Source organism: Aulonocara stuartgranti (genome assembly GCF_965226115.1).
Source record: "Aulonocara stuartgranti genome assembly, chromosome: 2".
NCBI lineage: Eukaryota > Metazoa > Chordata > Actinopteri > Cichliformes > Cichlidae > Aulonocara > Aulonocara stuartgranti.
In genome coordinates, this window is record NC_138940.1 from 34,289,064 (window position 1) to 34,302,808 (window position 13,745).

General features: G+C 40.9%; 1 protein-coding gene across 2 annotated transcripts; it reads right to left on the bottom strand.

The window, feature by feature from the left end:
- Window positions 1-1,127: 1,127 nt before the first annotated feature.
- Window positions 1,128-12,343, bottom strand: LOC309688935 (pre-mRNA-processing factor 39). Of its 2 annotated transcripts, none has more exons than XM_082505031.1 (15): window positions 12,233-12,343; window positions 10,786-11,027; window positions 10,541-10,666; window positions 10,302-10,420; window positions 9,842-10,009; window positions 9,415-9,595; window positions 9,065-9,169; window positions 6,238-6,355; window positions 5,252-5,406; window positions 4,316-4,442; window positions 3,931-4,202; window positions 3,320-3,504; window positions 3,155-3,229; window positions 2,725-2,890; window positions 1,128-1,645 (listed from the first exon to the last, which is right to left on the bottom strand). In XM_082505031.1, the coding sequence occupies exons 1-15, from the start codon at window positions 12,291-12,293 to the stop codon at window positions 1,574-1,576; spliced, it is 2,172 nt and encodes a 723-aa protein (XP_082361157.1). In that variant the 5' UTR covers window positions 12,294-12,343; the 3' UTR covers window positions 1,128-1,573. The 2 variants fall into 2 exon arrangements, with proteins under 2 accessions (XP_082361157.1, XP_082361156.1); XM_082505030.1 differs by having other exon boundaries at window positions 6,226-6,355.
- Between the last annotated feature and the right edge of the window lie 1,402 nt (window positions 12,344-13,745).

Below are 13,745 nucleotides of genomic sequence, written 5' to 3' on the forward strand. Positions count from 1 at the left end.
GTTTTATAACTACTGATAAAGCCCTCCCCCATGCTTCAAAGTAATTAAGTAATAAACAAGTGGCTGACAGAAAAGTTTGGTTTTTTTCCTCCACTGTCTACAATTTTTTTTCACAATTTGTAGTTGATGTGTAGTTAAACTTCCTTAGAAAGGGGAGTTTCTTTGGTCCGGCACACTCAAGATTACCGTGTGTTGTATTTAGCCCGCAGTGCAAAATGAGTTTGAAACCCCCGGTTTAGAGGATCATCTGTTAATCAATATTCAAGGTTAATAGTCCAAAATTCAAATGTAAACCCAAAGTGCTTCAGATTGTCTGGGGATCTGGAGCTTTTTTAATACTTTCTTACAGATTTGCAAAAAATTTGATAAAGTAGGTCTTAAGCAGGAAACCATATTTACACAATCTTGTTGACTTAGTGATTTTATCTCTGTGTAAAGTCTAAAGTTGACTCAAGTGATTTTCCTCTGGGTTTTGTAGTTTGCCACAGATCCTTTTCCTGCTGCGACTCACTCCCACATTACATGTTTGGCATTTTGTCCACATTTGAAATCAATACTTAATCCACCAAATAACACAAGTTTTTGGACTTTGTAGTCCTCACTAAACAGCCACTGGTGCTGGCATTATACAAGACAAAAATCACAACCAGACGCTGTCAGTTTAACTCAATTTGATATGTACAAGTCTAACAATGTCCACGTTACAGATGGCCTTCCTTAACTTCAAGGTTGTTTTTTTTTTTTGGCTATTAAAAAAAAAAAATCCTCAGCATCTTTTTTCAGTAAGTTTTAAATCTTGTGTCTGAGTTTCAGCCCAGATCACAGTCGCTAACCAATAGCAGTCCCTCTTCTCACAGAAATTATGCTAGTTTGGCTAAAAATAAAAACCCACGAAGAAGACGAGCGCTTTCCCTGTTTGCATGTGCCCATCCAGCCAACACTTTATTTTAAACAAAGGGCATTCTCTTTCTTGTAAATGCTCTTTCTGACATGTAAACTCCAGATAATGAGCAAGGCACAGCGACCCGAAACAGGCCACCAGTTTTACAGTGTGATATTTGATTTTTTGCCCCACCCACTCTAATTATGAACACACAAGCAGAAACACATGACACAAAGAAACAGTGTTGTGACACACTATAAAACACCTTTATATACATTAGAAAAAAAACATAGCCTAGTCTGTGGAATGGTACAAAATGTCAATCATACATCACCTGTGAAGTTGGATGATTTTAAAACACGAGCAAAGCGGTCAACTTGCAACGAATACAAAAATAGTTCTGATTAAAATTCAAAGACACGCCACTGAAGATGAGCGCCGTGTTTCCTTTCATCTTTCCACCTGCTGTTCAGGGAAAAAAAAAAAATGAAAAGATGATCTTTTAAATGACCATAACTCCTCGTTTTCATAAATCCAGTGAGACAGTGAGGTGACTGAGAGGAAGGACGGAGAGGGAAGAATAATGACTGGATGAACTTTAGCAGGATGAAACTTCTCCACAGTCTGGAGGACTGTTCAGTTCAGTTTTATTGTTCAGTGGCCTGATGCGGTCTTTTGCTGTTGCTCTCTCTAGCTGGGTGGATAGTAGCCCTGGTTGTAGTTCCAGGTGTTCTGGTAGCCGTAGCTGCCGTATTGTGGTTGCTGGAGAAAAACCACGACAAACAGGAAACGGGATTAAAAACATCTTAAACTGTGCTTTGCTACATTAAACCAAGCTGGAACCTCGGGGGCTGAAAAATCAAGACACCTCTTGAGCGTCCACTTGAAGGAGCATCTAGTCATTCTCAATAGACTGTAGATAAATGATGGCTACAGCCATCATTAACATAGCCCATTAGTTTCTGAACTCCAAGCTTAAATCTTTAGCTGCTAAACTCCATCAATTTATTTTAAGCCCCAGTCACACAATGCTTCCTGGGGCAAATGCTAAAAATGAATTTTGTCAAGTTGGTCTGATTATCTGGGACAACATATGTTTTTTTCAAAGGACTGGTGGTTGTAAGGGGTTTCTGACAGCCCTATTATATGTGCAGCACTGGTAACGGTCATACAGCCACATCTATTTATGTTTGGCCCTGGACGGCAGGTATAATGGGACCCTCACTAGTCTATAGGCCTGTTTGGCTAGCTCGCAGGAGCATATTACGATGGGTTCAACTGGGCAGGAGGCAGGGGTACACCCTTAATAGGTCATATATGATCAATTTAGAATGAACCAATCAACCCAGCAAGCCTGTTTTTGGACTACGGAGGAACCTGGAGCACCCGGACAGAACCAACACAGGCTCTGGGAGAAAATGTTAACTCCACACAGAAAGACCCCAGCTGACCAACAGATTCAAATCCAGACATCTATTAGAGCTAAATAACACACTAATAAAATACGAGAAATTCTCATCAAAACTGAAGACAAAAACTTCTTTGGATGGTCCGTTTACAGAACAGGTAACATTATTTGGCAAATAATTGCATTAAAAAACAAAAAAACAACACAATTATCGGGTATCTGTATTTGTGCTATTAAATTAGATCTGAACATTTTCAAACTAATAGGAGGCTGTGTTCATCTTCTATATGCAGCCTCAAACCCATCCTAATCTAACAATTACATAATTTACTCTCGGATTAATAAATTATTCTGATCCTACTCCACTATTAATAAAACACAGGCAGACATGTTAAACCACATAATACAGAGTTTATATAAATCTGAGTGTTACCTGGTACCAGCTGCTGTATCCTCCGTAGCCAGTCTGTGCGCTCATATCGGCGCCCATCACAGGAGGAGGCGGCGTGGTGATGGGGACGTGCGGCATGGTAGGTGGGACTTGTGCAGACACAGCAGAGCCGTCATCAGTTTTGCTCAGCTTCTCTGGATCTTCATCCCTACAGAACGAAAATCCTGAAAGCGTGACTTTCATTCTAATCAGTTCACATCTCGTTTACTCAGCAAAAATATGCATCTAGACCTCAGCTGTTATACATGTTTATTAATGAGGCAGATGACAATAACATGAAGGACTATTCTTTAAGAAAAATAAATCATCTAGAAGTGAAACCCCACCCCTTTAAGGCATTCAGACTACATGTTAAATAATACCAGGGTTTAAGTCCATTTCACATTTAGTTAGTCGTTCCTCCCTCTCTCACCCGTTCTCGGCTTCTCTCTTTGTTCCACCGAGCTCCTTCAGCAGCTTCTGGTGCTCCTCGTAAACAGACAGCACACTGCAGAGGACACACATATAAAAACTGAAGAACCTGAAAGGGTTTAAGGGAGCAGTTTAATTTAAAATAGTTCTCTTTCTGAACTCTGACCTCTGGATAGAGTTGCTGTAGTCCTCTGCGAACTGTAGGCCCCTCTGTGAGAAGAGGATCTTGGTGTGAGGTTCGAGAGGAGCTGCCAGAGCTCGTGTCACACACTCCTGCACCGCTGAGGCTGAGGCCCAGGGGTCACCTGAAACCTCCAGCTCCAACAGGTTCATGTGCAGTTTATCATTATCCTGAGGAGAAGGATAATGAAAGGGAAGAAAGAGGATGGGGGCAATTAGTACCTACTTTAAAAGTCCACTAAAATTTGAATTTTCTTTCTTTCTGTTTTTTAAAGTTTGCTCAAACAATACAGGATGCAAAGCTTGTTTGTAAACACAATTTACAAACTGAACATCATGTGTGTATTCAGTGAGATTTAAAACATCTGATTCAACCTACGAAAGCATCAGGAAAATGTTAACCAAGGTCCCAGATCAAGTGAGCAATACGGAAGACTCTTTTTCAGGGGTCGACTCTGATTGTTTTTGCAATCAGAGTCGACCCCTGCTGGTCATTACAAAGAATGCAAGCATCGTCTTCACTTTTCAGCTTACACAAATTTATGGTCTAACATAATTTCTCTGGCAATATGAATGAATTGTGTTCTGTCATCTCACCGGACTAATTTCCAGCGCTTCCTGTAAAACACTGCGGGCACTGCTGGGGTCCCTGCCCAGTTTTAGCAGCAATCGAGCCAGCTTGATTGAATAGAAAGCGTGTAACGTGGGCTTCTCTTTGGATTCAGCCACCGCCTCCCTCAGCAAGGCTTCCGACTGATCCAGCTGGCCGGCTCGTCTCTCCAAAGCAGCCCTGCGGATACGGACGACCGCCAAACCTGGCAGTTTCTTCTCCAGGGCCTCCAACACTCGCCGAGCTTCAGTTAAGTCACCTGATAGAGAAGATGATAAGCTTTCATGACTGTCCAGTACAGCCCTGAAGTGTCTGTTAACATTCAAGAATAAAGAACAAAGGGATGGGTGGGTGTTTAATGTTTTGTCATACCGTGCCTCTCCTCAAAGGTCGCCCAGTGCATGTGGATGTTGGGTTTGTACGCCAGGTGGATTTCACAGGCTCGTTTATAAACCGCCCGGGCCTCGTCCACGCTCTGCGGCTCCAGGTACTGGATGTACTGAGAAACACACACAGAGATTCATGCAGACTACATATGAACTCAAACTGAAGTTTAAATATCCTCCAGTGTTATGTGAAGTTTTACAGACTTTGAAAAGCCAATTTAAGCACACATGCATACATGTCTTAACTGCTTTTTATTTTTTATATGACTATTCAAACAGCACCGATGTCCCGTTTTTGGGGTTGCAGGAGTTAAAGCTGTTAATGTAGAGTTGGTCATCCTGAGGCTGGAATATTGATGATGTTGCTGACGGACGTGTATGCAGAACAATATTTGGTGATGGCAGGTGTTTACTGACTGGCTTTTTTCTAGATGCAAATCTACCTAATTCCTAATTTGAGCTTTTTCTTTTTCAAGGTGGATCAGAAGCAACTATGCTGTCCTTGAGCCGGATCTCATTGAATTTGCACTTACACTTATTAGATGGAAGAGACATCAAGGGTAACAGGGTCATTTTGATCCTCTGCATTTTTAAAAAGTATGTGTTGTTTTATTGTAATATTTCTTTATTAGTAAATTCTAGTATATATTTTACCTTTACGATCTGTAATGAAATAATAAATAATTTGCAAAACTGATAAAAATAACTAAGACATAATTTTAAATACTAACTTTGATTACAAAAATTTATTTAACTTCAAGAAATGACTTCTCTGGCTTTGCTGTTTATTGTTGCTGAATGGGGCCAAAAGGACCCACCTGGCAGTTTTAGTGTTAAGGCCTAAAATTCTGAGTTTAGGGAGATTTTAAGGAGATTTTAAATCAACCTGCAGAAAAAAAGTGTATCTGCAAATCATTCTTACCCTGGACCAGAATTCCTCATAGAGTGCGCAGGCGATCAGGCAACGTTCAAAGAGGATGCGAACTCTGTGGTCATCTTGAGCAGCTATAGTGTCCTCCAATGGTTCCTGTGGAGGGGCCATGACCTCCGACTCCTCTGTGATGGCCTGGTTTGGATCTAGTATGACCGAGGTGTCACAAAGCAGTCGCACAGCATGGGCAAACAGTTACAAAAACATCTTTATATTTGTTTTGATACTTGACCAGCAGGAAACGATTAATGACAAAGAGAAGCCCTCTTACATGGGAATCAGCTAGTAAACCACACCCTCCTCCTGGTGCCATCAGGACTGTGCAATTATTTCAAATGTAAATTCAGATACAGTGATTGCCTCCAATAATTATTAATACAAAATAATCAAGACCTGCAATGGGGCTCTCATTTCATCTTGCATTATAATTCTAATCCTCTCTCTTATAACACAGTTTTGTGCCTGTGTAAAAGCCCAAACTCATTCCTCACTGGCAGGTCAGCTCAAGGCAAGATTAGGGAAAGAGATTTTTGGTTGGAAACACTTTGGTTTTAATGGGTTTGCAGGATTAAACTGCATACTTATAAAGACCCCCAGCTCAAAAATGCTTATTTATTTATAGGTGAACCTGCTAAGTTAAATGTATTTTGTCATATAGATTTGTTACATATAAGAGGGTTTCTCTTTGCCTAAATGCACTGTACTGTACAGCGCTTTTTTACTTTGAGAACTTGATACATCCACCCATTCCTACAAATACTTTTTTCCCCCCATTATGGCAACTGAGGTTTCAGGGATCGACCCACTGACATTGCGATTAATAGAAGGTCAGTGGTTCTCCATAGCCACAAGCAGATGAGGATATATGATTAAGCATTGTAGATAAACATGTTATTGCAACCGTGTGGGAGCCTGTTTGGAACACTTCATTTAGATTCATGGAAACCAAAAAGCCTCTTCATCACCTGTGTAGTCACCTTGGCTGGGGTCTTTCGTGTCCTTGTTCAGCTCTGTGATCTCCCAGTCGAGGTATGAGTGCCAAGTGCGGAGCTGGAGGCGATCAAGTGGCTTAACGTGGAAGTACGGTCGCTTGATCTGTAGTCACAGAATGCGGAGGGAGCATCTTTGTTAAAAAGGGATCTTAGTTTAAAACCTATGAAGCCAAGAATTTAAAACTTTCTGATTACTGCCAATAAAACCTTTAGGTTTTTTTCCTCCAACTGTCTTTGTCAAAAATCTTTTTCTTTTCTTTTTTTTTTTTTAAACACCTACAGTGGCTTGCAAAAGTATTCGTTCCCGTTGAACTTTTCCACATTTTGTCACCTTACAGCCACAAACATGAATCAATTTTATTGAAATTCAACGTGAAAGACCAATCCAAGGTGGTGTACACGTGAGAAGAGGAACGAAAATCATACATGATTCCAAACATTTTTTACAAATAAATAACTGTAAAGTGGGGTGTGCGTAATTATTCAGCCCCCTGAATCAATACTTTGTAAAACCACCTTTTGCTGCAATTACAGCTGCCAGTCTTGTAGGGTATGTCTCTACCAGCTTTGCACATCTACAGACTGAAATCTTTGCCCATTCTTCTTTGCAAAACAGCTCCAGCTCAGTCAGATTAGATGGACAGCGTTTGTGAACAGCAGTTTTCAGATCTTGCCACAGATTCTCGATTGGATTTAGATCTGGACTTTGACTGGGCCAGTCTAACACATGGATATGTTTTGTTTTAAACCTTTCCATTGTTGCCCTGGCTTTATGTTTAGGGTCGTTGTCCTGCTGGAAGGTGAACCTCCGCCCCAGTCTCAAGTCTTTTGCAGACTCCAAGAGGTTTTCTTCCAAGATTGCCCTGTATTTGGCTCCATCCATCTTCCCATCAACTCTGACCAGCTTCCCTGTCGCTGCTGAAGAGAAGCCCCCCCAGAGCACGATGCTGCCACCACCATATTTGACAGTGGGGATGGTGTGTTCAGAGTGATGTGCAGTGTTAGTTTTCCGCCACACATAGTGTTTTGCATTTTGGCCAAAAAGTTCCATTTTGGTCTCATCTGACCAGAGCACCTTCTTCCACATGTTTGCTGTGTCCCCCACATGGCTTGTGGCAAACTGAAAACGGGATTTCTTATGGTTTTCTGTAACAATGGCTTTCTTCTTGCCACTCTTCCATAAAGGCCAACTTTGTGCAGTGCACGACTAATAGTTGTCCTATGGACAGATTCCCCCACCTGAGCTGTAGATCTCTGCAGCTCGTCCAGAGTCACCATGGGCCTCTTGGCTGCATTTCTGATCAGCGCTCTCCTTGTTCGGCCTGTGAGTTTAGGTGGACGGCCTTGTCTTGGTACAGTTGTGCCATACTCCTTCCATTTCTGAATGATCGCTTGAACAGTGCTCCGTGGGATGTTCAAGGCTTGGGAAATCTTTTTGTAGCCTAAGCCTGCTTTAAATTTCTCAATAACTTTATCCCTGACCTGTCTGGTGTCTAACTCCAATCGAGAATCTGTGGCAAGATCTGATAACTGCTGTTCACAAACGCTGTCCATCTAATCTGACTGAGCTGGAGCTGTTTTGCAAAGAAGAATGGGAAAGGATTTCAGTCTCTAGATGTGCAAAGCTGGTAGAGACATACCCTAAAAGACTGGCAGCTATAATTGCATCAAAAGGTGGTTCTACAAAGTATAAGTCAGGGGTAGGGCTGCACGATTTTGCATAAAATGAGAATCACGATTTTTTTTGCTTAGAATTGAGATCACGATTCTCTCATGATTTTCTTTTCCAATATAAATATTTATTGCACTTATTAACTGCACATCAACTTCATAACAGTTGAGACTGAACATAAAAACAATAAATGTCTCACATTTTGTCGTTGCCGCAAAATGTTGTACTGTTGTAATTCCGTCTCCACTGTTGCTCGACACTGCGTGTATACAGCAGGTAGTGCAACAATAGAAAAATAGTTGCTGGACGGCACTGTGCAGCGTTTGTCTAGGGTGTTGATCATTTTCCTAAATCCCTCGTTTTGCACAGTGTTGATGGGAGCCATGTCTTTAGCCAGGTGATAAGTGATAGCCTCCGTAATTTCTTTGTGCCTGCGAGAGTTCGACGGGTATGGGGAAGCGCTGTATAAGGTTTCCGTTATTGATGTTTGGGTGGTTGACCGGGACGGATTTTCTCCATGCAGATTATGTCCCGGATCAAAATGTGATACTATCTTCATCTGTTTTTTTTCTTTTCTTTTTTTTTTTTTAAATCCTTGTCATTTGGAAATGAGATCGCACATAAGTATGAATTGAGATCGCAATTTTCTAACGATTAATTGTGCAGCCCTACTCAGGCGGCTGAATAATTACGCACACCCCACTTTTCAGTTATTTATTTGTAAAAAATGTTTGGAATCATGTATGATTTTTGTTCCACTGCTCACGTGTGCACCACTTTGTGTTGGTCTTTCACGTGGAATTCCAATAAAATTGATTCATGTTTGTGGCTGTAATGTGACAAAATGTGGAAAAGTTCAAGGGGGCCGAATACTTTTGCAAGCCACTGTAGGTGTTTTTTACTTTCCCCAATAAGGGCTCATTAATATATATGTAGTTTTCTACCAGGACCTAATCTGTTAATCATCTCTAATAACTCTTACATTAACCCCTTGATTCAGGACAATGTTCTACATTAGCACAGAAATAGGAAAGCACTTATGAATAAAGGAGAGAAAATAATCCCTCTACTTCTCCTAGATTCTCTTAGATAGAGACACAAAAACTACAGCAGCAGCGAATCACAGAAGGACAAACTCACGGCATCTTCAAAGTGCCATCTCTTCCGGACTTCTCCCTCGTTGTCCTGATACACTTTGTCCCTGCGTAGTAACACCTGCTCCCTAATCTTCTGCATCAATTCCTCCTAAAACACAGAAAAAGCATTTTATTAGTCAATGTGACCTCCGCATTAATCCACATCACACACCTCTAATCAATGTGAGGCAGGTGGATGTTACTCGCCTCTTTCAGTGCGCCCCAGGGTGGCTGTGGCTACAATGTAGCTTGCCATCACCAGTGTGTGAATGGGTGGATGACTGGATATGTAAAGCGCTTTGGGGTCCTTAGGGACTAGTAAAGCGCTATATAAATACAGGCCATTTTACTCACTGTGTCTGTGCCCTCGGGTGTGGCGGGCTCTTCCTCACCCGGCGGCCTCTCCTTCTCCTCCTCCTGCGATTGTTCGGCTCGTTCCGCTTTCTGGCTCTGACGGCACAGCTCCCTCAGCTCCTCGTACTCCTCTGGAGAAAGCACCTCTTTAGGTTCATGGTTGTTCAGATGCTCTTTAAACCTGACAAATAAAGTAAGACCTCAAATTAGATTAACAAAAGAGGAAAAGAAGAAATGAAGGAAGGGACAGAACAGTGGAGTTATTTAGTGTTGCCCTTAAAAGATACAAAACCTAGCACATGGGGAAATATTTTAACAACTATTAAAAGTTCAGTAAATTAAGAAGATAACATGTGGTATTCTAAAAGTAAAGCTGGTAGAGAAAAACACATTAACATCAGCATAAATAACTGGGTGGTGGCCGTACTTGTCGTAGTGGGTGTTGTAGAGCTGTGTGGGGACTCTGAGGACTCTGTCCAGGACGGCTGTTGCGTTCTTCATGTTGCCCTGCTCCTTCTCCCACTCAACATACAGATCCCAAAGCCGGTCCGAGTGGAAGTCCAAACCGGCTGCCGCGACAGCATCCTCAAACACACTGATGGTTGTTGTGAAACAAATAAAAGCATGATAATCAGCTTTCAGTTTCTCTTAACCAAATCTGATTAGATTGGTTTTAAGACCAGGAAAAAAAGATGAACGTCTAAAGACTTCTTTTTTGGGAATCCTTACGAAAAAAAACAGAGCTCTTGCTGGAAAAAAGAAATTTTAGTTGTATGGGGAAGGCAAAGGCAGAAAAAAATGAAACTAAACAAAAAAAAAAAAAAAAAACAGGAAAAAAAGAGGAAGGATTAAAAAGGAAGTAAGATCTGGTCTGTGTGTATGTGTACCTGCGAATCCGCTTGGGTGACTCAGGAAGGTTCATGTCTAGTGTTCCTAGCAGCAGATTGATGTAGTGGATCCACAGATCTACACTGAGAGGGATTGCCTGAAGACCCTGAATGCACACCTAACACAACACAGGACACCCATATATGTTAACTACCTAAATAAAGCGCTTCTAAATAGCCTTGAAAGTATTATTATATAATAACAGTAGGACAGAACAGTAAAAGCTCTCTCGCGTTACCTCCTCTGCTTTGTCGTTAAGCCCAATGCGGCGCTCCAGATCAGCAAATTTCTTCCAGTAACCATAGCAGAGTGGATAGCGAACAAGGAAGGCTTCTAGTGCTCTACGTGAAGATGTGACGTGACCCTGAGGAGACACATTTAATCCAAGTGTCACACGAAGCAACTCTAAATTTCTTCACCAAAAATCTCTTGTGATCTCCGGAAAACAAATGTATCAGAGATCAATCAAAGAAACAAACACACCTCCTGCTCACAGTACTGCAGTAGGTCAGTCCAGGAGGTGAAGTCTTGAGGATTGTCATGAGCGCCCTTCCACAGACGCTCAAAGTCTGCAGGTAGCTCCCCTTCTTCATCCACTGCGGCTGGTTGCATGGAGAAGGAAGCAGGGTCGGGGCCAACAGGAGCCTCAGGAACCACGGCGGCACTGCCGTTCTCTTCCGTCATTTCAGGTAGAGGTGGCGCCGGAACCTCAGGAGCTTCCATGGCTGAAGAGGAAAAGATCAGGGGCATATCTCAATATATTTAAGACCCAAAATATGTACGATACTGAAAAAGATACACTTTTTTGTTGAACCAAAAACCCAAAATGCAAAACATTCTGAGCCAATATTGATGTTTAATACAAGAATTTGACTGACAGCTGGTGCCAGCAAAATCTTATTGTTTACATTGTTTCTGTGATTATTTAATCTGCTTTTAGTGCCAGAGAATAAATCTCTTCTTTATGAAAACTTTTATAAAGTCTGACAACTCGTCATCACATGGTCTCAAAGCATTTTGATGTGACAGACCAAAGAAATGTTGGCCACTGACATAAATGGTCATCTGTCTATGTGTTAACCCTGGGACAGACCAGGGTATACCATGCCTCTTGACCTTTCACAGATGAGATTTGAATTATTATTATTTTAATTATTTTTACAAAAGAAAAAAATCCAACAGCCTACCTTTTACAAATGCCCATAGTTATAAATTATTTATACTCAAAAGACTACAACACAAAGAAACACCCGATAAAACTCCCATTATGACATCGTTTCTGTTTCATCTTTTCTTTGTTGTTCAGCAGGTGTGATGAAAAATAGAAAGAAGACTTAAAGAAATACTCAGCTGCTTAACTGAAGTTACGTAACTCATTCACTTTCTGTTTCTTCTACTTCCTGAATAGTTTTGAATGAAAAATGGTAATAACAGAAACCATGCATGAACATGTAAACTTTAGAATAAAATATGAAAAGAATGGAAAGAATTATCTACTGCCTACAGCTGTGATTTATCTAGTAAAAGGCCAAATAAACTCAACTAAAATGAGTTCGTACAGTATTTTATTTTGTTTTACCGACTCCTGTCTGCGCCTGCAGAGATGCTTCATTCATATAAAGCTCAGAGTTTTAAAGCGCCTCTGGGCTGTTTTTGACAGACTACAACTAACTTGTCGAAAAAGGGTACACAACAGCAGCCAACAGCTGTATACCCCACCCGATCGTAACTTAGTGAAAGTAAAAGACAGACTGTTCTCCGTGCAGGTGAATTCACGTTAGCTTAGCCTAGCATGTCATGCTTGCACCCACAATGGCTCCAGCTGGAGGCTTTGTTTTTAAAAACGCTGGCTGATTAAACCAAAGCTCCACCACATCTGTAAAACAACTACCGGATACGAACTCTAAATTCACCACCGTTAATCATCTACCTGAAGACTCTACCAGCTCCCCGTTGCCGCTCATCTCCTCACAGCCCTCCGCCGCCGCCATGACGGTAAACGTCTGGCTGACGTCATTCAGGCGCGACAGGACGCCTAAAACAACCTACCACGCTAAAAGTGCAACATTTACATTTTATGGAAGCTTTTCACCGCCACTGAAAAAAAGTGCCATCCACAAGTCATGCCATCCACTATGATCACAAAATTTTACATTTTTGATATAACAACCTAAATCTCTAAATTTTGATATAATAACCCCAAAATTTGAGACAATAACGTGAAATTTGGATAAAATAAGCCGATAACGACAATTTTTAATCTTACCCAAACGTTCAGTATAAAAACCTGAGATTTTGACACCCCAAATATTGATAACCCCACATTTTTATATAATAAGCCGAAATTTTATTATTACTCAAAGCTTCAAATATTGATATAACCAAACATTTTGAAATGATAACCTCAAACTCAAATTTTTTATACATAACTTGAAATTTTCAGACAACCCAAAACGTTTATATAATCACTATAGTAATTAGTGGTGTAGCCCAAGTTGTTAATTTAGTTTCAACTGGAAATGGAGGTCACATAGACAAATGATAGTATATGCTCACAAAAATAAAATACAGAATATGTCTTATCCAGGTTTAGTGTTTGGCAACGAGGTTGGCTTGTAAGTGCTCTTTTTTTAAACTTTAAACCTGACTTTTCTTATTTAGACTATTTTTGTTTTAATTTTTTTCTTATTCCTTGTTTTCATATTTATTGCTTGTGTTTGAATTCATATTCTTGTTGGCTTTAACTAATCTAATTTCACTGTACCTGTGTTTGAATAACAAAAGATTATTGAAATCCACTGGTCTATGCGTTTAGAGACTTCACGATCCATTTTTTACATTCCAGTCATAGCTGGACTGGCCATCGGGCATACCGGGCATTTGCCTGGTGGGCCGATGGTAATTTTTCGTTTTTATATGGGCCGATGTTTTGTTGTTGTTGTCTTTTTTTCCATAACCGTGTAAACAGTGAAAGGTGGCGGATTGGACAGATGCTGGCAGACGTGTAAAAATAACTCAATTGTTTGGTAGTGGCTATGGTGGAGCTTTCACAGATTCAGTAAAATTAGTAAGCGGTGGAGGCCAGCAGGTGGATGGGGGAAAGGACTGGAGGTGGAGAGACCCAAGGCGGCCGCCAGTCCGACTGTCAGGTGAAATGAGCTTCAGGTAAGAAGTTATGACCTGCAGTCTATGTGGGTCAAACCAAGTTTAGGTGTAGTTTATTTTCATTGTGTTAACTTTTTACAGTCAGTTACAATACTCGTACTGTGTAGTAGCTAGCATGATGGAGTTTCTGTACAGTTGGGTGGGTGCTATGATGTTACTGGTGAACTTTATTTTATTCATATGGTTAGTTAGTAGAGTTCCCAACCGTGCCATAAAAAACGGAATCCTCTGGTATTCAGAGTTAATATTATGTGTTTTGTATTGAGCTGATCTGCGTT